Source organism: Anopheles funestus, chromosome 3RL, assembly GCF_943734845.2.
Source record: "Anopheles funestus chromosome 3RL, idAnoFuneDA-416_04, whole genome shotgun sequence".
NCBI classification, from domain to species: Eukaryota; Metazoa; Arthropoda; class Insecta; order Diptera; family Culicidae; genus Anopheles; species Anopheles funestus.
In genome coordinates, this window is record NC_064599.1 from 67724322 (window position 1) to 67749411 (window position 25090).

The 25090-nt window shown below is 41.1% G+C and overlaps 3 protein-coding genes across 3 annotated transcripts; 2 read left to right on the plus strand and 1 right to left on the minus strand.

Moving 5' to 3' along the window:
• Window positions 1-2: 2 nt before the first annotated feature.
• Window positions 3-6253, minus strand: LOC125772255 (murinoglobulin-1-like). The gene is made up of 11 exons (XM_049443755.1): window positions 5125-6253; window positions 4381-5059; window positions 4048-4316; window positions 3869-3963; window positions 3536-3791; window positions 3250-3459; window positions 2735-3188; window positions 2380-2679; window positions 1051-2312; window positions 833-986; window positions 3-754 (listed from the first exon to the last, which is right to left on the minus strand). The coding sequence occupies exons 1-11, from the start codon at window positions 5404-5406 to the stop codon at window positions 660-662; spliced, it is 4056 nt and encodes a 1351-aa protein (XP_049299712.1). The 5' UTR covers window positions 5407-6253; the 3' UTR covers window positions 3-659.
• A 1108-nt stretch (window positions 6254-7361) lies between these two features.
• LOC125769013 (CD109 antigen-like) lies at window positions 7362-12726 on the plus strand. The gene is made up of 12 exons (XM_049437378.1): window positions 7362-8001; window positions 8078-8273; window positions 8336-9014; window positions 9080-9357; window positions 9436-9530; window positions 9601-9856; window positions 9930-10118; window positions 10184-10637; window positions 10692-10991; window positions 11071-12335; window positions 12398-12551; window positions 12619-12726. Exons 1-12 carry the CDS (start codon window positions 7940-7942, stop codon window positions 12705-12707), a joined length of 4017 nt encoding a protein of 1338 aa, XP_049293335.1. The 5' UTR covers window positions 7362-7939; the 3' UTR covers window positions 12708-12726.
• Window positions 12727-13269: 543 nt separating this feature from the next.
• On the plus strand, window positions 13270-14639 carry LOC125769035 (uncharacterized). Its single transcript, XM_049437435.1, has 4 exons — window positions 13270-13455; window positions 13543-13929; window positions 14009-14139; window positions 14303-14639. Exons 1-4 carry the CDS (start codon window positions 13309-13311, stop codon window positions 14475-14477), a joined length of 840 nt encoding a protein of 279 aa, XP_049293392.1. The 5' UTR covers window positions 13270-13308; the 3' UTR covers window positions 14478-14639.
• Window positions 14640-25090: the final 10451 nt, after the last annotated feature.

Sequence of the window (25090 nt, forward strand, 5' to 3'; positions counted from 1 at the left end):
TTCACTTGACGTAAACCTGAAACCAGAAATGAACCAACAATAGTTTCCTGTGATGCGCACAAGAAAGGGGAATTCTTAAAAAATGAAACAAAAACAAAACCAAACGCTTCCGAGAGGAGCATTTTCACATGTTTGATGATGTCACATGATTATTCGGCAACAGAATTAAACAGAAAAAAATTCCGCCTGTAACTTTATGGTATGATGGCTTAGAGAGATAGAGACTTTGGTGCCTTTAAGGGCGATCCGGTGGTGTATGTGATAAACGGCGCTGGTTCCACACGACAGGACCGGGTATTATTCCCTAAGCAAATATTAATCGAAAACAAATCCAAGTTCCGACTGAGAGTCAACGCCATTGAGTCTTTAAACGGCTGCCTGTTTTGCATACTTATTCAATTCGGTAGAAAAGATTGGATGATTAATAATTAAACAATCAAATCATATGCTAAACTCTCTTCCCAACTTACTTCTGATTTTCTCTCTTTTGTTTTTTATCCATTCTCTTGTCCTTAAAATTTGAAACTCAAGTGTTGTTTACATGTTGCTCATGTTCTTCTGTTCTGTTCTTCATGTTCTGATCTGTTCTATCCTGTAGCTTTGGCATTTTATCTTATGTTTGATTTTTGCTCGGGAATTCATTTTTAATTGTTAAAATTTTATTCTTTCCAACAATCCTTTGCACAATCGGTTTGTTCGCAGACAACACATGCATCCTTGCCATCCACTTCGTACGACTTAATGGCATTCAATTCTAATCAAATAAAAAATGTAAATAGAAAATAAATTTCTTTGACGCAATGTTACGATAACAAGTATTATAAATACTCACTTGGTTTGTAGTAATCATACACGACCACATATGCTGGACGCTTCATCGATACCTTCAACCGTCTGTAAGCCGTCACGGTGAAGCAGTTCCACTCGATGCCCATGTTGTTGTAATACACAACAACGGTTGTGCCGCCGTACCTAATTTCGGTGTTCTGTAAATGGTTGCATTACTTAGAGGAGTTTTCGTGCATATTTAAAAATGTATAATCATCTCACCTGTATGGGATTAATGGAAGTCTGCTCGCTGATGGGATTCTGATCGACAACGAACCCGCTAGGGAAAGTCACCTCGATCATTGCCATCTCAGATACTCCGATTCTCGAGCTCGGAATGAAGCTAACACACACCTTCAGCCTTAATTCGTCGTCAGATGTTGCATTCTGTTTCTCCAGATCCAGTTTGAAACGGTGTGGGAAATTCAATAGATTTAAACTGTACTGATAGCTCAACTCCAGTGATCCAGTACCTTTACCAGTAAAGAGGACTTCTAATAGATTTGGGGATTCCGACAGTTCGTAGTCTATATTTTGGCTATCCTGCGAGTATACGCGAAAAAGTTCCGTTGTCGTTCCATACTGTAGCTGTATGGTGTAGTCGTTTTGTGAGGGAGATATTTTTTCCATCAATTTTGTCATTGCCGTCAGCCCCATAAAGACCTCCTGCGCATGTGCAAAGCTTCCGGTACCGTAGTGTTGATTTACCAACCAACGCATCACCGCAATACCATTATAATATTGCTGCGCCGTTACAAATGACAACAAAGCGTAAGCGGTAGTCTCTATGCTGTTGGTCGTGTTCCAGTATCGTTCTTCGCCGTAATTCGCAAGGATAGACATAGACTCGAGCCTATAAAACATACTGAACTTCATGCTGTGTCCGTACAACAGAAGAGCATAAGTAACCATGGACAGATCGTAAGGCTTGTTGATGTCTTCCAAATTCAAATTTAGATACTTCATTGCCTTTTGGATCGCTTCCGCGTGAATCATTTTGGCCTTCTCGTTCTCTAGAAACGCTGTCACCACAAACGAGGTCAATGTAATGCCGTTACCCAGACCACCTTGCATATCTTTGTTGATCATCGAACCGACCTCATCGAACCTTCCAGAGCTGTGTTGCTTCGAAGCAAGCCAATCATAAGCCTTCTCGACCATAGCCACATCAACCTCGGCTATGTATTTCGACGCAGTTTGCATCGATTTAGCGAAGAAAGCGGTAAGAAACATGCTGCCACTTTCATTTTGCCACACACCAAATGAACCATCTGTCTGACGATAACGCATCTGATTTTGATAGCCTTGGAGTGCCAGATTTCTTACTTTATCAATCAGAATTTGATCCTTCGAACCAATAGCGTGCATGTAGTCGAGCACCATTGAGTTTGTTCCAAACTTGACCATATTCTGCTCTCCATTACCAACCGATTCGACAACCAGCTCAAGCAAATTATTTATGATATATGAAACAAGCGTATTGGCTACAAACATAATCGAAAAAAAATCATCACCATCGTGAAAAATATAATATTTTTGCTCTATACTCACGATTCAATCGGAACCCTATTTTGTTCGAACCTTTGTCAGCATATTCGTTGTAGTTTAATTTAAACGACAACGTTTGATTAATATATTTCCCATGGCAGAGAAAAAGGTTTTCCTTCATAGACTGTACCAAACTTTCCGGCATGACTTTGACTACCTTCTCCAGTGCGTCCTTTGCTTCAGTGGACTTGATCGTAGCTTCAATGCGTACAGTTATCTCTCCGAGTGATCGTGCCTTCACCAGAAATGAGATCGGCACACCAATCTTTGGAGGAACGCTTACGGATTTCGTGTAGCTTTCATCTGTTGACAGGAGACTGTTATAATAGATTACTTCAAGAGAATAAGGACACCTTACCTTCCAGAGGTCGTCCAACAAATTCGATCTGATTAAACACGTTGTAGAGCATCACATCAGCGTTGTACTCTCTTTCAAGATTGTTAAACAGCGTAAACTGCAACTCGACGACTTCACCTCGTTTGATGGAGTCCGGAAGGCTCTCCCCAATGTAGAACGGTAGGATCGTTGTGAACTCAATGGGGGTTTTGATAATACCCAAACCATACTCCGGATCAATCGAGAATCCCGTCAAATACCAAGATGTGATTGTATCCGGTACTGCCTCGATCATCTTGTTCGTTCCAGACCCTCCAATGGTCACATTCTTCCATAACCACGATTCTGGAAAATTTGTCCGGTACGAGGTTAATTTAGTTATGGGATTGCTTGTCTGCAGTCCATGTCGTGCCGACATATCGTGGACTTCATTAAACTTGATGTCATCCAACGTTCTAAGGAACAGTCCTGTACTCTGTGAAGTGAACATACTAATAATAGGTTTTCACGTTTCCAAAATAACTTCTAAATCTTACATGAAACATGTCAAACTCATTCTCATCGATCGCATGAAATCCTTCAAACAACTGCATAACGTCCTCCCAGGATATATCATGGTTCGCGTTGTAGTACAGCAAACTTTTGTCGTATGCAGCCAATCCCACGTACGCTCCCGGCCGTCCAGACATTCGGAGTTCGATTTGCTGTCCCGGCTTAACATGCTGCTTATCTATGCTCAACTCGAACTATTTTTTAAGAGAAACAATTAAGAGTCTGCGTACTTTGTTGGTGAAAAGTATAACAGATTGAAGTTTTACTTACACTGTTACGTAGCCCTACGAAATCCATTTCCAAAAAGTCGTACACCAATGTGCGGTTCACTACAGTCGCTACGATAACTTTCGCCTTCGGCAGCATCATCTCCGTGGCATTCAATTGTAAGACGTATTTGTTCGGATTTTGCATCCTCAAGAAACCGGAATCAATGATGTTGCACTTCGACACAATGTAGTACACGAAGAATTCAGCACGATCGCTACATGTAACCAGAAATTGTAACATACTATGCAAATGTATACTGCAGGTGAAAGAGCAAAGGATGTAACTCATAATCATTTGATTTTGTAACGTCTTCTTTAAACACGTGGTACTCACGGAGATTTTAATTCTAGTTTGATGAACGCATTTGCGTCGACTCTCGCCTTGCTCACTTGTTCGTTAAAGAAAACATCATGTACATCGTTAGAAAACTGTAAAATTCGTTAAAACCGCATGGAATTTTTCATATCTTGACCATTAATACACTCTGCTTCACTGTATTAGAAACCACTTACGTTTATGTCCATTCCGTCGATACTGTCGATTGGATTCAGCTCCAATTTGATCAAACCTTCATCGTCACTTGTTGCAGTTGTTTCGTATCCAATCTCCATCACTTCCACCTTACCGGTGACACCTTTAGCAGGTGTTCCATCGTGGTATCGGAACTGAAGCGTACATTTAAAGGGAAGACCTGGACGGAATTGAGGACTTTCCTTGATCAGTTCCACGCGGTACGGATGTTTGTACACAGTGATTTGAGATTCTTTCACCACAGTCCGATCTACACCACAGACAATTGAGAATCATTAGCATTTCCAAAAATCAATGTTGTTCACATTTCTTACTTGTAAACTGCTCCACGAAGGTCGTCTTTACAGTCACATCTTGTTGATCGTTGTACAGTTCCAGTTTTTCATTGAAACGGAGAGTCACCTGTCCTATCCCGGACATTTCAAACTCTTTCACCTGATCTCGCTTATCGTCCTCCAAGTACAGCTCCACCTTGACATGCCCTTTCACTGGTTTTCCGAATTGATAGTTGGCTGCTATCGTCAGATTCAGTCCTTGGTGCTCCACCAGAGGAATGACGGTTGGTACCACCTCTACGTCAAACGAGGACAACACATACTCCTTCACCTCAAATGTCTTGGACACGAGTACTTCTCCGTCGACCAATACCGAGATGTTCCATATACCGAGCATTGGAGTAGGCGCGATCTGAAGATTATTCTCAAATACTCCTGCGTACAATCTTGCCGAGGACCACTGCCTAACCAAATTGTTTTGAGGATCGCGGATCATCACTTGTACTGTTTCGATCCGTGTAGAAGGTTTCAGCTCAGCGTCCAGCACTATTACACGAAATTGAACCGTATCGCCTGGTTTGAACACGGGCTTATTGATCTGTATTAAACCAGATTCGGAGTTCCCTAGGTACACCAATTCCGCTTCCTGGTGAAAGCTGAAGCCACGCAGTCCGTCAATGGTAATTTTGTAGTTGGCATCGGATAAGTTCTCTGGCATCTACGATATATCACATGTTAGACTTACATATACTCACTGGTTTGTTCGAACACGTTGGTGCTTACCTTGAATGTAACTAACCGGTTCATGCTTTGCCGCACGTCAAAATTCTTCGATATATTAAGAACGTTCATACCGTCCGCTGCAACGCCTTCGATCCGTAACATCAGGTCTACCTTACTCTGGTTGGTGTTAACATTGCTGATCACAACCGAGTAGTCTCGATTGGGTCGAATGAATTTGGGACCCACGATCAGTAAACTGAAACAAAATATCCACATGCTAATTTTTCTTAGAACCATATTAATCACTAAATACTGACCACCAGAACGGTTTTTCTTACCCATGAGCAGCTGCCATGAAGATTATCATTATAAATATTGTTGACCTGACGCACAGGTTCATACTGATTGATCGTTGCGCGTCCGCTTAAGACAGTGTTTACGAAAGGAATTGAATCAAGAGCAGTTAACATCCCTGCGGAGGAATTATTATAGGGTATTTCCCCAAATGTTAAGGTAAACATTCAACATGCAACGGTAAGATTAAAATCACTTGAGATGATTGCCGTAAACCTGTTTTTCCACCGAGTTCAATAAATCTGCATTAAGATTGAAAGTTGAAAATGAATAAACCATAAACCAGCTGACAGTATTGCGCTCAAGAAAACATGTTGTATTACTTTGAGCATAAGTTAACGCGATTTACAAATAGAGTTTTTACTTTCACTTGTTAGTTGTGGAGTTGTTATAATTTCAACACCACGTCTCGGAACGGATTTATTACTGCACTGCGCACATTCTGCTATATTATTCGCGGATGGAACGTATTCAAAATTTGCCAGACTACTGCTAACATGGTCGTGTATTAACAGGCAACTGGCCTACATCGAAAGGTGCGTGGACTATGAGCAGCTCTCTCTGCCATAACAATCGTGGTCAGATTATCATAATATAACTTGATTGTCTTGGTTCATGGGACGAATCAACCAAATTGCCTCCTTGATTCCGCTGATGAATTCGTTCGACCTACGTCTGTAAATGATCTTGTAGTTAATGGTCCGTTTGAGATAACAGCGAATTCGGTTCACCGGTAACCGATGAGTTTTATCGTGGCGGTCATCGTATCGACTCACGTTACTTGTCTACTAGTTCCTAGTAGATCTCCTACTACTTCAAGATTCGGTATATAACCTACTATTTCTTCAGAAAGTACGATTAGTATATGTGTAACATCACACAGTGAAAAAACTGAGTTGCCTTAGGTACATTATACTTCAATGAAGTGTCTCTGCTGCGTAGTTGCTTTGGTCAACACTAATCACATCTTCTTCATGGCAGAGATGAAATCTTTGAGTTCAGACGATATGAGGGCTACATTAACGGAACCGGTCCAACAATGCCCGCTCTGTTTTCGGCCATACTTGGCCATATTCAGCCCACACACTCTGCCAGCATCGTATTCGAGTTCTTCAGGATGCGTTAGAAAGATTTAATAGCCCACGCTTTCTTGAAGATACGCTGTAACTGCATTCATGCGATCAATATGCAGGGTGCGCATATTTGAGAAGCTTCAGCGATCATCAACCGAAACGAACCGTAACGTACCACCGGTGAAAAGGTTTCTCTTTATGTCGGTTTACACTGTCTTCTGCATGCTTTCTTTGAAAGTCCCATTCCGTCTCTTCTTTCATCGACGTCTTCCAGAATTTTGCATCCCCTTAAAGTGTCCTTGGGGTCTTTCGGATCCTCTATGGAATGTTTGAGAAGTGTTAGATAAAATTTGGAAGCATGATATGAAGAAGTATTTACTGAGATCTTCTTGACTCGCTGTTCTGAGCTGTCCTGTTATGATAATTGCGATGCAATTCTTTACTTCGCACAACTGGAACTTAAAAGCGCGCTGAGAAATACTGAAGAATTGCGAAAAACAGAAAATCCTGTGAAGGATGATATATTGATGTCAGATGGGTCTAATAAAATGATCGCGGCTACCCGAGACCACTTGTTGTAGACGCCCAGTATGGTTGAGCCATGCCTTTCGCGATATTATAAAGGCTTCACCTGGGTACTAACCTTAGATTGGTAAGGCACGGCGAGATGTATCAGAAACTTTGGTCCCGCGTTGAATGTGGCTTACAAGCATCAGCATAAAATCTGATACTCTTGGAATGTCAAGGTGAGAAACTTCTTGCCGAGCAGCAAGCAATTGACCTTCACCACGCAGCCGAGTGGAATATTGCAAGGAAAAACTTACTGTTACTTGATAATTGTATTCTAGTTTCCGAATTACTATTTATTTAATAAATTTTCACAAACGTGCGCATCAATAATAGGCAATTTGGTAAGCTTTCGAAGTATGTGGTAGAGTTTTGGTTTCACACGACAAATATTGAAAAAATTTTTTTTTACTCACACAATAAATTCCTGCAACGAACCCCCCTAATAATAATTTGGTTTCTCACAGCTCATTAGCTAAGAAACGAAACTTTTGTTTTGTCTCACAATCGCATACTGTTTGTTTTATTCGTGTTGTTCACATTTATCGGAAGAAGAAAAGATTGCTATTCTCCAGGAGCCATTTTTGTTAAAAATAATTCTTTCGCTCTCTTTAGTTGATTAGGGGTCGTAGTAGTAGGTTGAGACACACTGTGTTTTTTTGGTAGAAGCTGGCGAAATGTGAGATTAACGTTAATCTTCTAACCAAGCAGATTTATTCTTATCATTCGGTATTGGTGTAGGTCTTACGCAAACAGTGACATTTGACAAGACTTCTCATTTACGGTACAGCTTCTCCGATAGCCATGTATGCTGCCCATGATTCAGTTGAATTGTAGACATCATCTTCAGCGGAGGCGAATTCGTACAACTCTAGAACAACATGTGGCAGTTCATAAGGTCACCAATATTAGCGGTGATAATCTTCATAGGAACTGCTCATGGGTAGGTTCTAAAGTACTGGTGGTTTAGTGATTAATATTGCTGTAAGAGTAACATGTGTTCGGTTATTCTGTTTCAGAATACTGGTCGTGGGTCCTAAATTCATTCGACCCAACCAAAACTATACGGTTGTAGTTAGTAACTTTCTAGCACCTCGCTCCAATGCGAACGTTACGTTACGGATGAAAGGCTACACCGTTGACGGTAGAAACGTACTAAACCTAACAAAGTCAACTGATGTGGGACGGCATCTGAATAAAGTGGTCAACTTCAATGTAAGTTGAGCGCTTTCAGGGAAATTAAAGTTCATTGATATTGAAGGTTTGTTCTCTTGCAGATGCCCAAGGACTTACCAGCTGGAAAATACAAAATCACAATCGATGGTCAGGGTGACTTTAACTTTTACATGGATGAGAATTTGGTGTATCTCAGCAAGACCGTGTACGGGCTAATACAGATCGATAGGACCGTGTTCAAACTAGGCGATACGGTAAAATTGCGTGTGATTGTGCTGGACACTGAATTGAAGCCACCTGTTGGAGTGCAATCAATACACGTGGTTGTCCGTGATTCTCAAAATAATACGATTCGAGAGTGGTCCTCGGCAAAACTGCAAACCGGAGTGTTCGAGAATAATCTTCAGATTGCGCCAACTTCAATGCTTGGAGTGTGGAACATCTCGGTACTGGTGGACGGGGAAGATCTCGTATCAAAGACGTTCGAGGTGAACGAGAGTATGCTGTCATCGTTTAATGTAGAGTTGATACCACCAGCTATTCCTCTGGAAGAACATCAAGGACTGAATCTGACGATAGCAGCTAACTACCATGTTCGGAAACCGGTGAAGGGTTTGGCCAAAATTGAGCTATACTTGGACAATTACAAGCTGGACCAGATGAAAGAGTTCGAAGTGTACGGCATGAAACAGATGGAGCTGCAATTCGTTGAGCCCTTTAAGATGCATGAGGATCAGAAAGATGTGCTTGTAAAGACAACCTTTACCGAGCAGAGCACAAGTAAGAAAAAGTCGCGTGATTAGATAGTGAAGATCGTGATAATTTTCAATTTTTTTTTGTTATAGATCACACTGTGGTGAAAGAATCTCAAATCACTGTCTACAAATATCCGTACCGTGTGCAGTTAATAAAAGAAAGCCCACCGTTTCGACCAGGGCTTCCCTTCAAGTGTGCGCTTCAGTTCCGATACCATGATGGAACACCTGCTAAAGGTATCACCGGTAAGATAGCCATTATTGACATCGACTTCGAAACTACTGCAACAAGTGATCATGATGGTTTAATTAAATTGGAGCTAATTCCAATCGATTCCCCAAATCCCCTAAGTTATATGTACATAACCGTAAGTTTATCTTGTGTCAATCGTTATATGGATAATCGCATACTTTGAATTATGATGAATTTTGATTGAATTTTACAGTTTACTAACGATGATGATGGATTCTACTTTTACGAACGTGTGGAAAAAGAGTATGTCAAGACAAATAGTTACATCAAACTGGAATTAAAATCTCCGTGAGTACCACGTTAGGGAGTATGAATATATCTCGTGGCTATTAACAAACGACTTCACCTTTACTTTCAGCATTAAATTGAATCGTTTGATGCAATTCATGGTTACGTCCAACGAAGCTATGACTTCCTTCGTGTACTATGTAGTATCAAAAGGGAACATCATTGATTCAGGAATCATTAGACCGAACAGTCAGATGAAATATCCCTTCCGATTGATGGCCTCAAAGGAGATGATACCGAAGGCGAAAATTATCGTAGTGTCTGAAACGACTACAACACTGGTGTACGACTTTGTGGACATCGATTTCAAAGATCTTCGCAACAATGTGAGCATGTTTTTTTATCATTTTCACGGGAAGAGGAACATAGGTTCTTATAAATGAATCTCTTTACAAACAGTTCGATTTGAGCATAGTCAAGCAGAAAGCACAACCGGAAACACAAATCGAGCTTCGTATGTCCACACATGCGGGAGCGTATGTGGGATTGGCTGCATCCAACAAAAACCATGATCTGTTCTGGGAGGACCTTATGCGAATGTACAATGGATTCGGATCGTACGACGAGAAGGAGTTTGATAAGTTTCATGTAAGATGAAAAAGATGATGGAAAACTTTGAGGAGAGCGCGTGTATTTACATGGTTGTATTTCAGAACATGGGACTGTTCGTGTCGACGTTGGGTGGCATCAAGTTTAATGAAGCTCACGATATGGCGACACGTTATGAGTCGCAGATAAACAATCCGATTACGAAACAAGAATCAAACAGCACAAACATTCCAGAATCGTGGTTATGGAAGAATGTGACAATTGGAAGGTCTGGAACGCACACGATGATCGAGGCAGTACCGGATACGAGCGCATCCTGGTACTTGACGGGATTCTCCATTGATCCGGAGTATGGTTTGGGTATTATCAAAAACCCCATTGAGTTCACAACGATCCTACCGTTCTACATCGTGGAGAATCTTCCGTACTCCATCAAACGAGGTGAAGTCGTCGAGTTGCAGTTTACACTATTTAACAATCTTGGAGAAGAGTACAACGCTGAAGTCACCTTGTATAATGTGTTCAATCAGATTGAATTGATTGGACGATCTCTGGAAGGTGAGTGTTCTTAACCTCTTGAAATAATCTGTTACAACAGTCTCCTGTCTACAGATGAAAGCTACACGAAATCCGTGAGCGTTCCTCCAAAGATTGGTGTACCGATCTCATTTCTTGTGAGGGCACGATCGCTCGGAGAGATAACTGTACGGGTTAAGGCTAGGATTTTGGGCGGACAGGTAACAGACGCACTGGAGAAGTTGCTCCGAGTCATGCCGGAAAGTTTGGTACAGAAAAAGAAGGATTCCTGGTTCTTCCGCCTAGATACGTGCAACAATCAAACTTTCTTGAAGGTCTTAGACAAGATCCCAAATGCTGACAATGGTTCGCTAAAGCTTGAGTTCCAGCTGAATCGTGAGTATGGAATAGAATGACAAAAAAGCAACAATTGCTTTGATATTGACATGAATGAATTGTTTGTTTGTGTTTGTAGCTAATCTCCTAACCACAGTAATCGAGGACTTGGATGAGCTGGTAGCCGAATCTGGCGGTGATGGAGAGCGGAATATGGTAAAGTTTTCGCGCAACTTAATGGTGCTCGACTACATGCACGCTATTGGCTCAGTGGACAATGTGCTAATTGATGAAGCAACGCATGAATCGGGAGAGGGCTATCGCTTTCAGATACGTTTTCGACGATGGGATGGTTCGTTTGCTGTGTGGCAAGAAAAGGATATAGGCAGCATGTTCCTCACCGCCTTCGTTGTAAAATCGTTGCACACAGCGTCGAAGTACATAAACGGAGTTGAGGAGGCTGTGATCGAGCATGCCTACGATTGGCTTGCTACGAAGCAGAACAGCTCTGGAAGGTTCGATGAGGTTGGTTCCGTGCTTAACAAACGTATGAAAGGCGGTTTGAGGGACGGCATTACATTGACCTCCTTTGTGGTGACAGCGTTTCTAGAGAACGAGAAGGCCAAAGTGATTCACGCGGAAGTGATCCAAAAGGCAATGAGCTATCTAAGCAGTCAGGTAGATTCACTCCACGACCCTTACGAGCTGTCCATAGTGACCTATGCGCTAATGTTAAGCGGACACAGCATGAAGGATACAGCATTTAACAAGCTCCTCAATATGTCTAAATTCATGCATGACGGCAGGCACCAGTACTGGGACTCAGATTATAGTATAGAGACAACCGCTTACGCGTTGTTATCATTTGTGATAGCGGAGAGGTATGTGGACGCAATTCCGGTGATGGATTGGCTGGTGAATCAACGCCACACTACTGCAAGCTTCGAGTACACTCAGGACACCTTCGTGGGACTGATGGCACTGACAAAGCTGGCGGAAAAAATATCATCCTCGCGTAACGAATACGATTTAAATCTGAAGGTGAAGAATTTAACGCAACATTCTCACATAAACTCGGAGTACAACTACCGCATTTACGATCGTAAGCTACCGCCAGATACCGAGTCATTGGAGATCAATATTGTTGGCACCGGAGTCGGTTTGATGGAGGTGATCTATGAGTATAGTTTAAGTCTTGTGCATTTCGAGCAACGCTTCAAGCTGGATCTGGAACAACAGATCAACAACTCTAGCGACGAACTACGGCAGAAGTTGTGTGTTAGCTTCATTCCGACCGCGTTGAACAGTGCATGTGAGGTGGCAATGATTGAGGTGAACTTGCCCAACGGATACGCTGTCGATCAGAATCCGATCAGCGAACAGACTACCTTCAATCCGATACAGGTGAGATGATCTTTGATAAAGAAAATATAACCAAGACCTCTAACCAATGCAACCATTTACAGAAAACCGATATTAGGTACGGCGGCACAACCGTTGTTGTGTATTATAGAAATATGGGCATCGAGCGGAACTGCTTCACAGTGACGGCTTATAAACGGGCCGAGGTGACGCTGAAACGTCCAGCATATGTGGTTGTGTACGATCATTTCAAACCACGTGAGTGTGTTTAATTACGTATGTTATATTGTGCACTAGAAATTTATTTTTTTCCTTTTTTTTCAAGAATTGAATGCCATCAAAATGTACGAAGTGGATGAAGAGGATAACCCAACAAATTCAAATGAAACATCATCAGTTGGACCAGCAGAGTGAATGCAACTTTACAGACAGCTAAACAAAAAGAAAATGGTTTCAAGTGGTCTTTAAGTTACACAAGAATACAGGGTTTTCGATGGTATTACTAACATGTTCGTTGGGATTGGGAAGACGTTGATGACGTTATTTGTTTCAGCAGAACTGTTGAGCAAGGTATTGGCTGGCAACACTGCTGAAGGCAAAATGTATAGTGAGCAGCATCCTTAAAACCTTGTTGCCAGGAACAACATTCAACCGACGCTCAATAGTTTTGTTGAACATGTTAACGCCATCTACCGTGAAATACAATAACTTAAGGAGTTCGTCAATTGTCTGAACTCAACAACATCTCAAATTATGCCCTCGAAAACTCTGTATTTTTTTAAAAACATATTTTAGTGCACGAATGGAAAGCCACAGAGGCTACTTCCTTTATTTCCTGCGACCAGCACTAATCCAGTTTTATAATAAAATCATATCAGCAAGTAACTTTGTATTTTTCGTACATTTTTGTTAGTTTAGTTGGTTTATTACATCATTCGATTGCAAAATCAATGCCAGCAATCGAAGAAGCCATCGATTTGAACGTGATAAACGCTGCCCGTTGTCAAACGCGAATATGCATCGGTGGATGAGAAAATTTCGTTGCAGCACGCTGCTGTCGAATTTAAAATCGAAACGCGACGCATTACCCATTCCCAAGGCATGCACCGTCGAACGGTACGACAGCAAGGACAACCGCTTGCCGAATACATTATCGTCCACCGTAAGTACCTTTGGTGCGGTACTCTTACGCTGCATAATTCGTCTCGACAGTCGAGCTTTTGCTGGTTCCGTTTCATCGTTTGCTTAGCCTTCCTGTCCCTGCCGCATACGGCTGGCGAACGAAACGGACATCCGGGCTGTAGTGGCGTTTGTGAGGCAAAATTTACTGCACCACGAGCCGCTGGTGCGTTCGCTGAACGTACGCGAGATTTTGGCCGGTGAACCATTGCTCGACTACATCCGGCAGCTGCTGCGCGATAGCTTCACGCTGCTAGCGATCGGTGATGGAGCGTCGGCGGGTCGAATCGTTGGGTTGGTAATAAGCCGGCGTAGCTGCAGCTGGGACGGTAAGCAGCTGATCGAACGGGCGGATCGAACCCGTTGCGATCAGCTTCGTAAGCTGCTTTACATCTGGTCCATCGTCGAGTCGGAACCGAACCTGCATCAGCACTTTTGCACACGCTGCCTGTTTGAGGTAAGTGTGGATTTTTAGCCCCGCCAGATACTGACAAAATGGAAAAGTTCAAACTGTACATCTATCCCATTCCGCGCAGATTGCATTTCTCGTGACGGCCAGCGAAATGCAGCGGCAAGGAATTGGATTGTGCTTGACGTTGCATTCACTTCGGCTGGCCCGGGATTTGGGTTTTCACTTCGCACGGATGAACTGCACTTGCGAGTACAGGTATGATGATGACACCTTCCCCTTTCCCCCCGCCCCCACCCCGTCCAATAAAAAAGAGTCCCCAAATACACACTTTACAGTCCATTTTCTCCTCCGCTGATCCGCCACATAAATGTTCCCTTATTTTTTATTATTTTTTTGTTCTCCTAACCTTATCCCACAGTTCGCGCATTGCCACGAAGGCCGGTCTGCAGTGTCACTGGACGGTGGCGTACCATCATCTCGTCGACAGCACGAAGCAGCCGGTCGTACATCCGGACCCACCCCATACGCATATCAAAGTGCACGCAATGGCCCTTTTTTTGCCCGAGCTGTCCATTAAATCCTCATGCAGGTAATTAATGGCATAATTGCATTTTTGCTTTCATGCACCTGCCAGCCGTATGTGTAAGCGTCGTCCCTACCTTAACCTTCGAGAGTGAACCGCTGTATCGGAGAGCGAACGGCTGACTGTAAAAGCCATTGATAATAAAACAACATGGCATTTCCGGGCGACGTAATACATTTATTTATGAACATGCGATTCGGGTTTGGGACGGGTACGGGGATCAATTTATGTGGCACTCATACGTTTTGAGTGTGTGTGAGTTTTTTTTTAATGCTGTATTCCTATACGTTCCCTTCGTTCCTTTCTTCCCACCTGGCCGCTTGAGTATCCCTGCAAAATGTGGTAATTTAGTTCGGACCATTCTCGACGACAATGGTTTAAATTTTTATGGCTAATTATTTATTACACACCGCATTGTAATCGAGTGCATCAGCGCTGATTTAGTCGATAGCCATTATCGGATACATTGCAAACCACCACAACCCCATTCCCATCGCCTCCTTTTTTCCACCACACGAATCCATCCTTTTTCCATATCAGGACACACCTTGCCCCAGCAATTATCGATACAATACGTTTTATTTACATTTGCTGTTGCGTTTTTGATAATAGTGCATGTTTGAGTCCCAATTCCTCCACTTCGCTTCCCTTATGCTGTCCGGATGGGGATGAATAAAAAATAAAGGGGTTGCTGTTTTTTTTGTTTTACTTCTTCTCTCTGCTGGATGTTGAGATACGGCTTCCACCCGGGCCACATTGTTCTATAATGAAGCGTACATGTATTGTTCATTTCGATGAACTGACGGGACAGGATCGGTTTCCTTTTTGCAGTTTGGCTGCAACCTAACGGTCGACTGATGCAAGGAAGACACACAGACAGTTGTGGTATGTTTTATTCAACCCCAAAGGAAACTCAATTGAACGTGCGTGGAATGTTGTGTTGCTTTGTTTTCCAGCGAATTGCGAGCAAATGATTTCGGAGAACCGGCCAGCAGGGCTCATCAAGTGGGTGGTAATTGTGGCAAATGGAAATGAAGGCTAAAAAAGCAGCCCTTGTGTTCAATTACCACAAAGTGGCAAGTTTGGCGGAAGGAGAGAGGTGGAGAGGCGAGAGGCAAATAAATTCCGGCTGGATTATGAAGATAGGCCACGCGTTTGGTTGACATTCCGGCTAAATTGATGATGATGGTCGTGATTAATTGCTGCAGAGTGCTGTGCAATTATGCATGTGATTGTGTGTTACTAATCAATGGAATGGATTAGAATTGTGGCTTGCAGTTTGTTGCTATTTTTTTCTTCTGACCATACTAATGCAGAATTGTTGTTTCGTTGAATAATAAAATTTTCTCCGAAATATGCATTAGGGTGTAGAAATTACGTTTAGCATTTGTTTGCCCATTTAGGCATAGTTCCTGTTTGGGAAGTTCTTTTTTTTAAACAATTTAGTGTCAAAGTTAAAATATTCCGTACAAAGTAACGATCTTTCGTGACAGCCGATAGTTCTTGGCATTGTTTTAATATTAATCAAAAATGAATGGCAATCAACCATCAAGACGATGTTCGACAAGATAAATCTCTCAGAAAAGCTTCTAAACATCTTTGGTTGACTGAAAATTTTATATATCGGGTCCTCCGGTAACTTTTCCCTTGACATCAGTAACTCCATAAGTTATCCAGAGAAGCGGTCTTCACTGTGCTTCGATAAAAATCTTAGAACTCTTCGTTACAACTCTTCGAATTTATTGTATTCAATTTTCAATTTTAATTTAAAATGCTATGTTTCAAGTTCATTAACTGCGGGTTCCATGGTGGCATAGAGCTCAGGAACTTCTGTATATTCCGTTTCAAGTTAAAGCTTTTTCAATATTTTCGCTGCACCAACGAATATGTGAAAATTGCTTGTTTTTTGAGATTTTTCATTAAAATGGGTATTTTCGTAAATATTTGAACTACAATTTATAATTAGAATTTAGTTACAATTTTAAATTCTTGCAACACGAACACAAGACCAGAAAACTATAGAAAGAAAATCGATCTACTGTTTTAATTTATAGGTATTATTCGCTATTACCATGCAATGGAGGGGAAAAAACGATTCGTGGAACAAAATACTCCTCTCCACCACCCCAAGAACTGTCATTTTAAACAACCCAAGGTTCGTGTAGACGGGGGTTTTCTTTACGACTTCGTTCCTAATAGCATTACAAACAAAGTACAAACACCAAAGGGATACCCAATTGACATTTTATAGCGGATTTCAAGCGTTTTTCGAGCTATCGGTCCCTTAAACTGGACCCTTAAACGTCCCTTAAACTCCAAAGGTTTAAGGGACGTTTAGTACAACGAAACGCTTGCTTTCATGCAGTTCTTTATATCATTCGAGTTTGTCATCCAAGCTGTCAAATGCCAAGGGCACGAATCAAAACAATAATCGCAGTAGTCTGGTTTGATAATTGTTACAATTTATGGTAAAAAATACCACTTTATTCACCATGTAATTCGTAACACACATTACGGCCCGATTTATGCACAATTTTGACCGGAACATGCCACACACAAAACGCGCGACGCCAAGGAATGAAGGCAGAGAAAAACATGCCGCTCCATTGAGGCACCATCCGGATGAGTCCTGGAGCTTCCGCGTGGATGTTTTGTTCGCGAAAATGCATGGAATCCAAAGCCGCGCATCTTATTTGCACGAATCGTCACTTTTTGGCTTCTCTTCACTTATTTTCACCGGTTTAAACTGTGATAACACTTGTAAAAACATCACCAGCAAAGACACGTCCGATGGCTAACACCAGCGTCGATAGAATGTCAAAGACGAATTGCTATGATCACAGCAACCCGGTGGTCCATGATTCGAGCATTTCTCTAGCAGTTTCTATCCTTTTTTCATAAATTATAGCGTTTATTTTAGCACAATGTCAATTGGGTAATAAAAGGACGTCTAACGGTTTAGCTTGACGTATCGGTTATGTCACAAATCATATTGTATGATTTTTTAATAAACTCTTCACCAAGTACGGGGCGCCTCCATTATGTCGAGCATCGTGGATTTTATTTCTTTTCTTTGCTGGAAATATTTCTTTAATTTCGGTTACGTTTGTGTTTCACGAATGGAACTTTAATTCTTTCCTTTCTAGAGAATGTGTGACCGACGATGGAAAACGGGATAGTTTCCGGTGTGTGTGTTTTTTTTTATTTTATGGAGAACATATGCAGATCTGTGAAGTGTCATTGTTTGAAGAAATTTTACTCGTGAGAATTTCGGGAACCATCTTTTTGATCGCTTTGTCCCCATTTCTAAAGCATAATGGGCATGTTGATGGGTGGAGATGGGTGAGAAAATGGGGTTTTTTGTCCGATAGGTTTTTCGAACAGAACCATCGTAAGGAGGAAAAGGATAAGTGTTTCCACTTTCTCTCACTCTCACTCTCTCTCTCTCTCCCTCTCCCTCTTCCGCTCCCTCTCTTTCGATCTCCTCCTAGCTGCACTGACGTGTGGTGCAATTTAGCCATGAATTTTTCATGGTACCATCGTTTCTAACGATTTGCAAATATGTGACACATTCGAATCCTTCTTGCCCTCCCCCCGGGGGGTTCGAGGGTTATCGTTTGAGTGTATGCAAAGTAAGAATAGTGGCGCATCCTTAACCGGTTGCATCGAAGATAGAGCTGCACTTCCGTACGACAGCACCTTGTTCTTTGTCCACTTTTGTGCAGAATATTTTTGGTTTTGTTAAAGAAGATGGCAGAAGAAGAAGCAAAAAAAATGGAGCTGCTTCTTGAGCACATCTTCAAGCACATGTACATATTTATGAAGCAAATTCAATGCTATCACACACACACGTACACGGTCCATAGGCGATCGGGGCCAGTGCTCATCAGCAGAAGTGTTTGTCTTCCGATAATGGGACACCCCATAAAGGACAGAAGAGTTCAAGGCGATCAGTTGTATGTGGGACAAAACACAAAGTAATGTAGGATTGGTTTCCACCCTCATCCCCGATGTTCTCACACTACAATTAATGATAGTGGGAGTGAGCTGACTACCACTAACGCTTCGACATGGGATGTTTTTCCTTCGTGGAAATAGGGTGGAAACGGTGGATCACCATTTGCCTGTCAACAGTGCATTTGCATTAACCTCGGAGCGATGATAGCGAAACCACCACAAGGCAACCGAAATGGCCACGATGGGGGTAGCTCAACTACCACCACCACCACCACCACCGGACACGTTGTCGAACATGTCCGGCTGGTCCAAACGGGTACGAAAGTGTGTCAAACCTTTGGCGGAAAACCCGATTTCAGCCAAAAACCCGGCATGTGGCGGTGGGCTGTGATGGTGATCCCCACCACTACCACTTAAATGTAACCGAAAAGTCATGTTCGCCATTATTCTTCGGTGTACAAAACATTTAATGTTAAATTATGCAAATAAATCTTATCCCTTTCCCTTAGCAGTGATAACATAATGTACTCGTGAAGCCCGTTGTACCCGTTCGGTGTGTGTGAGACCCCTTTTCCTTTGTCCCTTTTATCCGTGGCCACGGACGGTTGATGGTGGTCGATAAGGGTTTGCCATCGGTGGTCGTAGGGTGGAGAAAGGAACATCACCGGCTAGTAGAGCAAGATAGTGTAACTGTGGGAAATCTCGACCAACAACACGGACACGTTGTGTTTTGTTGTTAGAGCTCTCGCAACGAAAGTGTCAAGTGTGGCGTGAGTGTGTAGCACTGAAGACTGCTCCGAAGTGTGTCCTTGGTGGTGTATACACAAATGGCCGTGAATAAGCACTCCCATCCAGATGAATCGTCGTAAGCTGGCAGCTTCCAATCCACTCCGTAACTCGTACTGTGTGCTGGAAAATCCATCCAAAGGAGGTCTTCCACTGTGAAGGCACTCAATTTGAATGCCGCACAATGGCGTCGGGTGCGACTGGTAGCGCTCGCTCAATTGCATTAAAAACTTGCTCATCTTGTATGCTGCAATCGCTCAGCGCAAGTGCGAGTGCAACGAGGGAACAAACTCTCATTTTATCGAGGGGGGGACAATCTTCACCACTATCACCATTTCCATTCGATAACATTGTAGGAAATATTAAACGCAACCAATGCTGCTGACGTTCACCGCTGCTGACTACTGTTGAAGCAGTTGGTGCGCTTCGGAATGCTAATAAGCCAATGATGTATCTTCACCCGTTCCGACACATTATTGTCGCCTTTGATAATAACGTGCATGGGTACCGTTTCGGACCGGGGGAATGGTGAACCAGCGGTGAGAAGAAACGCGATGCGTACGGCTAATCTTATGCAAGTTTTAATGACAATTGTATAACTTTCCATCGTGTTCCTTTCTCCTACGGCATGGATGAGCAGAAGCAGCATGAGAATGGCGTACGGCAATTTGCAAACGTACAAAAGGCGAACGTCCATTAGCTTGAAATGGTTGTGCAAAAAAAGGGGAGTAGCTGTCGAGAACTGAACGCTCTGGTACAAACTGGTAATGTCTAACTGGTTTGCTCATGTTCACTTTGTGATTGAATCAACTAGTTAAACATGTTTAGTTCTATTTGTTTCTTCATTTATCTCATTGTCATTTTGAGTGCCCATTTTCCAGACTGTGGGAGATTTTGTTTTATTTTACCTCAACTTTTAATTTCTATCTTTAGCAAAACACTTTAATTTATTTTTTTCTTCAAATATTTCAAACATTTTTTATTAAAATTCATAACATTATACGTTTTCTTCAAACCGAGTTTTGAAGATCTGTCTCTATAAGTTTGATATAAGTAAGCTGAACTTTAAATGTTTGTAAAAATCGAATATTTCCAGTCTGTCTTACTACTTGACTAAATATTCGATTAAGTTTGGGTTAGTTAAAACGTGATTTAAACCATCTGGAAAAGGAACTTTAATTTGTGTAATTCATTTATTTTATGCCACATATATAAATATTTTATTTATTTATTTTTATTTGATATCTTCACATGGAATTGTTTCAAATTTGCTTGCTGACATGACAATTCTTGATAAAATAATTTAAAAAAAATAAATTTAAAAAATGAAAAAAAAATGAATTAGAACATAATAAAATCTACGAAAAATAAAAAAACAGATAAAAGATTTCAATCAACAATGTGAAAACTAAAACAGTGTCGAAAATACTATAAGAATAATGAAAAAATAAACACAAAATCAATCAATCAATCGATAAGAGAAGAAAAGAAATCATAAATTAAGAAAAAGGAGCATTTGTTACCAAATTAATCGGAATTGTAGAAGAATTCTAAAAGATTATTTTTAAAACATATTCTTTTTAATGATTCAATAAAATTTCAAGCAATTTTTTTGCATGATTCTACTTTATTTTTTTTTCATGTGCTTGTTTTCTTATCATGTATCACATATTAATGACACGTATTTAATTTTGCCTTGGCGCATTTTCCACCGATTGGCACAAATTGTGGCCAGGTGTCACATTTTCCATCTCAACACTGCAAACAACGATTGATCAGATTTCTTCCACTTGAGGGCCCGTTTCATACCACCTCTCCGCAACTAACATACCCTAACGTAAATAATTAATTGTACACGTAATGTGATCGAATCCATCGATATGGGTTTGCTGATAAAAATCGACAAACCGCTAGACGACAGCCACAACTCACCGGTAACAGATGTGTCCCATTCCAGGTCGAATGGGCAGCCACAAAGCAAATGGTATCGAATTTCAAGAGAATCGTGTTAATCAGATAGCAATCGAAGTTTGGGGCTCATTGCCCCTCGGGAACGCTAAGGATAACATCGGCACCTACTCATCAAGAATCGGTATGCAAAACAAAATGCCGCAACGTTTTGGGTAGGGCGAAACGACACCGGCCGACACGGTCCGGGCACTAATTTTCCCGATGATTAATGGGACCTTAAGTGGAATAGTATCGATGGGACACCGGAGAGTACAAGCGATTAATTTGTTGTAGCAGCACTCGTACGGTCGTGCGGTGGTGAACCGCGATGAGTTTCTAATTGCTTTTAGATGAACCTGATTCGGGTTCGAGTGGTTGTGGAGTTCGGTGACTACCCGCTGCTTTCTGTTACCCGGGGTCGGAAATGAAGCGTTTTTCCAAGGATAGCAATTAATGACGATTGAGACGAACGTTAAATAAGAATGTGCTTCATTTTCCACTTCACACGGTTTCTTGCAAGTCTGATGAATTGTTTTGTTTTTTGCTACACCAAGTCGAGCATTATCTAATTGATTGCGAGGTACAAGGTCGTTTGCTTTTTACAAGGGTTTTTTTAGATGACAGGATAATCCAAGCGACTGTTACAATAATCGCAGAACATGGCATACAAAGGGCATTAGATGACAAGGAAGTGGCATTGGCTATAATGAAATGGAAGCACATGATATTATAAGTCATGCGCATTTTATGATAACTTCAGTATGAAGGCATCGGTAAAGTACGATCTTACTATCGTACTAAGTACGATCGCGACTATAAACGCGTTGAGGGTTGACTTTGATTATTAAAATAGGTGTCTGCGTTATCCTATCATCTAAAAACACTGTATAGGTTTAGTTATTTTTCCATTTTAACTCTCTCTTAGTTATTAAAGTAAAAATGTTTATTAATTCAAATAAATAATGAATAGATTTGCTGCAATGAAATAAAAATGCTACAAACGATAATTAATTCCTTTGATTCATTTAAGTAGATTGTTCCGGCACAGCTTCAAAGCGAAAACTTCAAAGTTTTTAAATTGTTTCTTACAAAAATTAGCTGAATTTAAAGCCCCCACCCCCGGCCAGCGTACCTTTTTCCCAAACCTGTCTTACCGCTGCGCTATTGTATTGACTTTTAACTTTCCTAATCACGAACCACTTTCACAACACGCCTTTTTGAGCAGGCTCACCGTAAACGTTAATTGCTGTCGTGTTTTCTTACATACTTTCCCGAAGCCGTACCGTAAATCTTTGCTTACCACGACAAATAAAAAAAAAACAAAAAACAAAGGTAGCTAACGAATCACAGCCGGCAGGCACGCAAAGCAACATACAAAAAAAAGAAGGAAATCACAATGTAGAAGAAAATGGTTTCGGGAGAAAAAAAAGTTTTTAAATTGCAAGCGTTAGAAAATGGTTGTGTCGGAGAGGTGGGAAGTAAAACGAAAGCTCAAGTGGCTGGATTTTTTGTTAGCGAAACAAAAGAGAGCTTTCGGTGTTAGGCCCAGGCGACGCGTGTGTTTGTATGGCTGGGTGTGTATCTGTGTTTGTGATCAAGGGAAATTGAAGGGACAAAAAGTGGTAAAAGGAAAGCGAAAAAAAAGGACACAACACACAAACCCCAAGCGCTTAAGCACATTTCCCTTGCTTCCGATTGCTTGATTGAAATGGTACATGAGATGAATGGGTAAGGGAAAAGGGGAAGAACATGGAAAAGGGAAAGTAGTGCGAGGAAGTGCTAGACGGGGGAAAAAAGAGAGAGTGTCGCTAACGAGAGATGAAAGCAATGCCTTTTAATTGTTTGAATTACTTCGTTTGGCCGTTTGGACTGTGCTTTGTTGTAGTGCCCGCGTGATGGTGGTGTTGTAGTGTGGTGGCATTTTCCGTTTGATGTTCCGCTGCACTTCGGAGCAGTCCCGCTTCCACGTGCCAGACTGTGTGTGTGTGTGTGTGTGCGAGAATTGCATCTCGTGCAGTAAAATGCAATTGCCGTGCAGTGACCGTAAGGCAAGCAGTAACCGGGCAAGCGCGCTAAATACAATTTTGTGGTTTGCAGGCGAGACAAATTACAGCTCGAAATGGCGGAAATGGTGTACAAATGTGTGCACTTGGTGAAGCGTTTTTTTCCTTTTTTTGGTTTGTTTTAAATTATTTGATGCTTATGTGGATTTTCCATTTCAACCCTTGCGAAACCTTTTGTCCTTTAATTTCTGTTTTCACGCTGAGTTTTTTTTTTGTTCCATCATTAATTTATGTACAATGGTGTACAAAATGATGGTCGTTTAAGTCGTCCGCTAGCTAGTAATTAAAAGTGAGAGAGATTTAAAATTAAACCTTTGTCACACTAGTATCTTATCGTTCGTTCGTTTTACAGAAGTTTGATAGAAACACATTTTATTTTCATAGAACATTTAAAAGCACGAAACAGTTTCCCTTACATTTGATTGCATACATTTAGGCGTACAAATTGGGGCTAGAGTTTCTTAAGCTTTATAAGCCGTGGGCTATTACTGTAATTAATTAATTATTTAATATAGAATATTTTTGTATAAACATTAACAAGCGATAAATGCGCATCAGTTTTAGCATTCGAGTTACTTTTTATTTTAAAATGTTTCGGTTTTAAGTATTTGCTGTTCGATGTTTAAGAAGAGAAATAGAACAGTGGTTTTTGTTTTCTTGTTTCATGACATAATGATAAGTTTAATGACTTAAACTTCTTCTTCTTCTTCTTGGCTTAACGACCTTATAGGTCACGCCGGCCATTTTTGGCTTACTAGACTTATTTTACCACGTAGCCGGATAGTCAGTCCTTGCTACGGGAGGACGGTCCGGATGGGATTTGAACTCGGTCCCGCCGTGTGGACTGGCGCCGTTTATCACATACACCACCGGGCCACCAGTGACTTAAACTTATCATTAAGTAATTTATTTTTATTGTTGAGGTATCATGTTATAAGCAAAAAATTGAGGTATCATGTTAAAAGCAAAACAAAAAATATTATACATTAATAAGAAATCCTGGTTCTCCCGTGATACTTAACACGTCTTTATTTCATCAGTTCTGGAGTTAAAGAGAGCGTTTTCGGACGAGCCTAGAAGTCCATAGATGTCAGGATTATAGTCCGTAGAGGTCAGGTGGACACAGTTCTTCAGTCGAATATGCCGTTACACTATATTCACATATAGTGTAATTATACCAACTATAATTATACATTTTAAAAATAAATTTAAAATAAATTTCAAACTGAAAAATTAATCTTATTAATTTACATTAAAAAAAATAGATGATTTAAATACTTTGGCTTAAGTAGAGTGGTTTGCATCGTAGAAAAGCGTTGGTTCGAACACCAGTGTGACCTTGGCATAATTAAGTACACCCGATGTATATGCAAATTTGCTGTCCCTCTTGATCTGCTATACTTTTGAGCATAGTTTTAAAAAGCGGCTAAAGAGAGCGTTTTCGGACGAGCCTAGAAGTCCATAGATGTCAGGATTATAGTCCGTAGAGGTCAGGTGGACACAGTTCTTCAGTCGAATATGCCGTTACACTATATTCACATATAGTGTAATTATACCAACTATAATTATACATTTTAAAAATAAATTTAAAATAAATTTCAAACTGAAAAATTAATCTTATTAATTTACATTAAAAAAAATAGATGATTTAAATACTTTGGCTTAAGTAGAGTGGTTTGCATCGTAGAAAAGCGTTGGTTCGAACACCAGTGTGACCTTGGCATAATTAAGTACACCCGATGTATATGCAAATTTGCTGTCCCTCTTGATCTGCTATACTTTTGAGCATAGTTTTAAAAAGCGGCTAAAGAGAGCGTTTTCGGACGAGCCTAGAAGTCCATAGATGTCAGGATTATAGTCCGTAGAG

What these genes read in the sequence shown, in the direction of transcription:
- LOC125772255 (XM_049443755.1), bottom strand. Translation starts at nt 5,406, where the DNA reads ATGGGTAAGAAAAACCGTTCTGGTGGTCAGTATTTAGTGATTAATATG. An exon ending in TCGACGGAATGGACATAAAC is followed by an intron (nt 3,964 to 4,047) that starts GTAAGTGGTTTC and finishes CGAATTTTACAG; the next exon opens with TTTTCTAACGATGTACATGA. An exon ending in GTATGATTACTACAAACCAA is followed by an intron (nt 755 to 832) that starts GTGAGTATTTAT and finishes TTATTTGATTAG; the next exon opens with AATTGAATGCCATTAAGTCG.
- LOC125769013 (XM_049437378.1), top strand. Translation starts at nt 7,940, where the DNA reads ATGTGGCAGTTCATAAGGTCACCAATATTAGCGGTGATAATCTTCATA. An exon ending in AAACTGGAATTAAAATCTCC is followed by an intron (nt 9,531 to 9,600) that starts GTGAGTACCACG and finishes CTTTACTTTCAG; the next exon opens with CATTAAATTGAATCGTTTGA. An exon ending in GATTGGACGATCTCTGGAAG is followed by an intron (nt 10,638 to 10,691) that starts GTGAGTGTTCTT and finishes TCCTGTCTACAG; the next exon opens with ATGAAAGCTACACGAAATCC.
- LOC125769035 (XM_049437435.1), top strand. Translation starts at nt 13,309, where the DNA reads ATGCATCGGTGGATGAGAAAATTTCGTTGCAGCACGCTGCTGTCGAAT. An exon ending in CGAATACATTATCGTCCACC is followed by an intron (nt 13,456 to 13,542) that starts GTAAGTACCTTT and finishes TCGTTTGCTTAG; the next exon opens with CCTTCCTGTCCCTGCCGCAT. An exon ending in AACTGCACTTGCGAGTACAG is followed by an intron (nt 14,140 to 14,302) that starts GTATGATGATGA and finishes CTTATCCCACAG; the next exon opens with TTCGCGCATTGCCACGAAGG.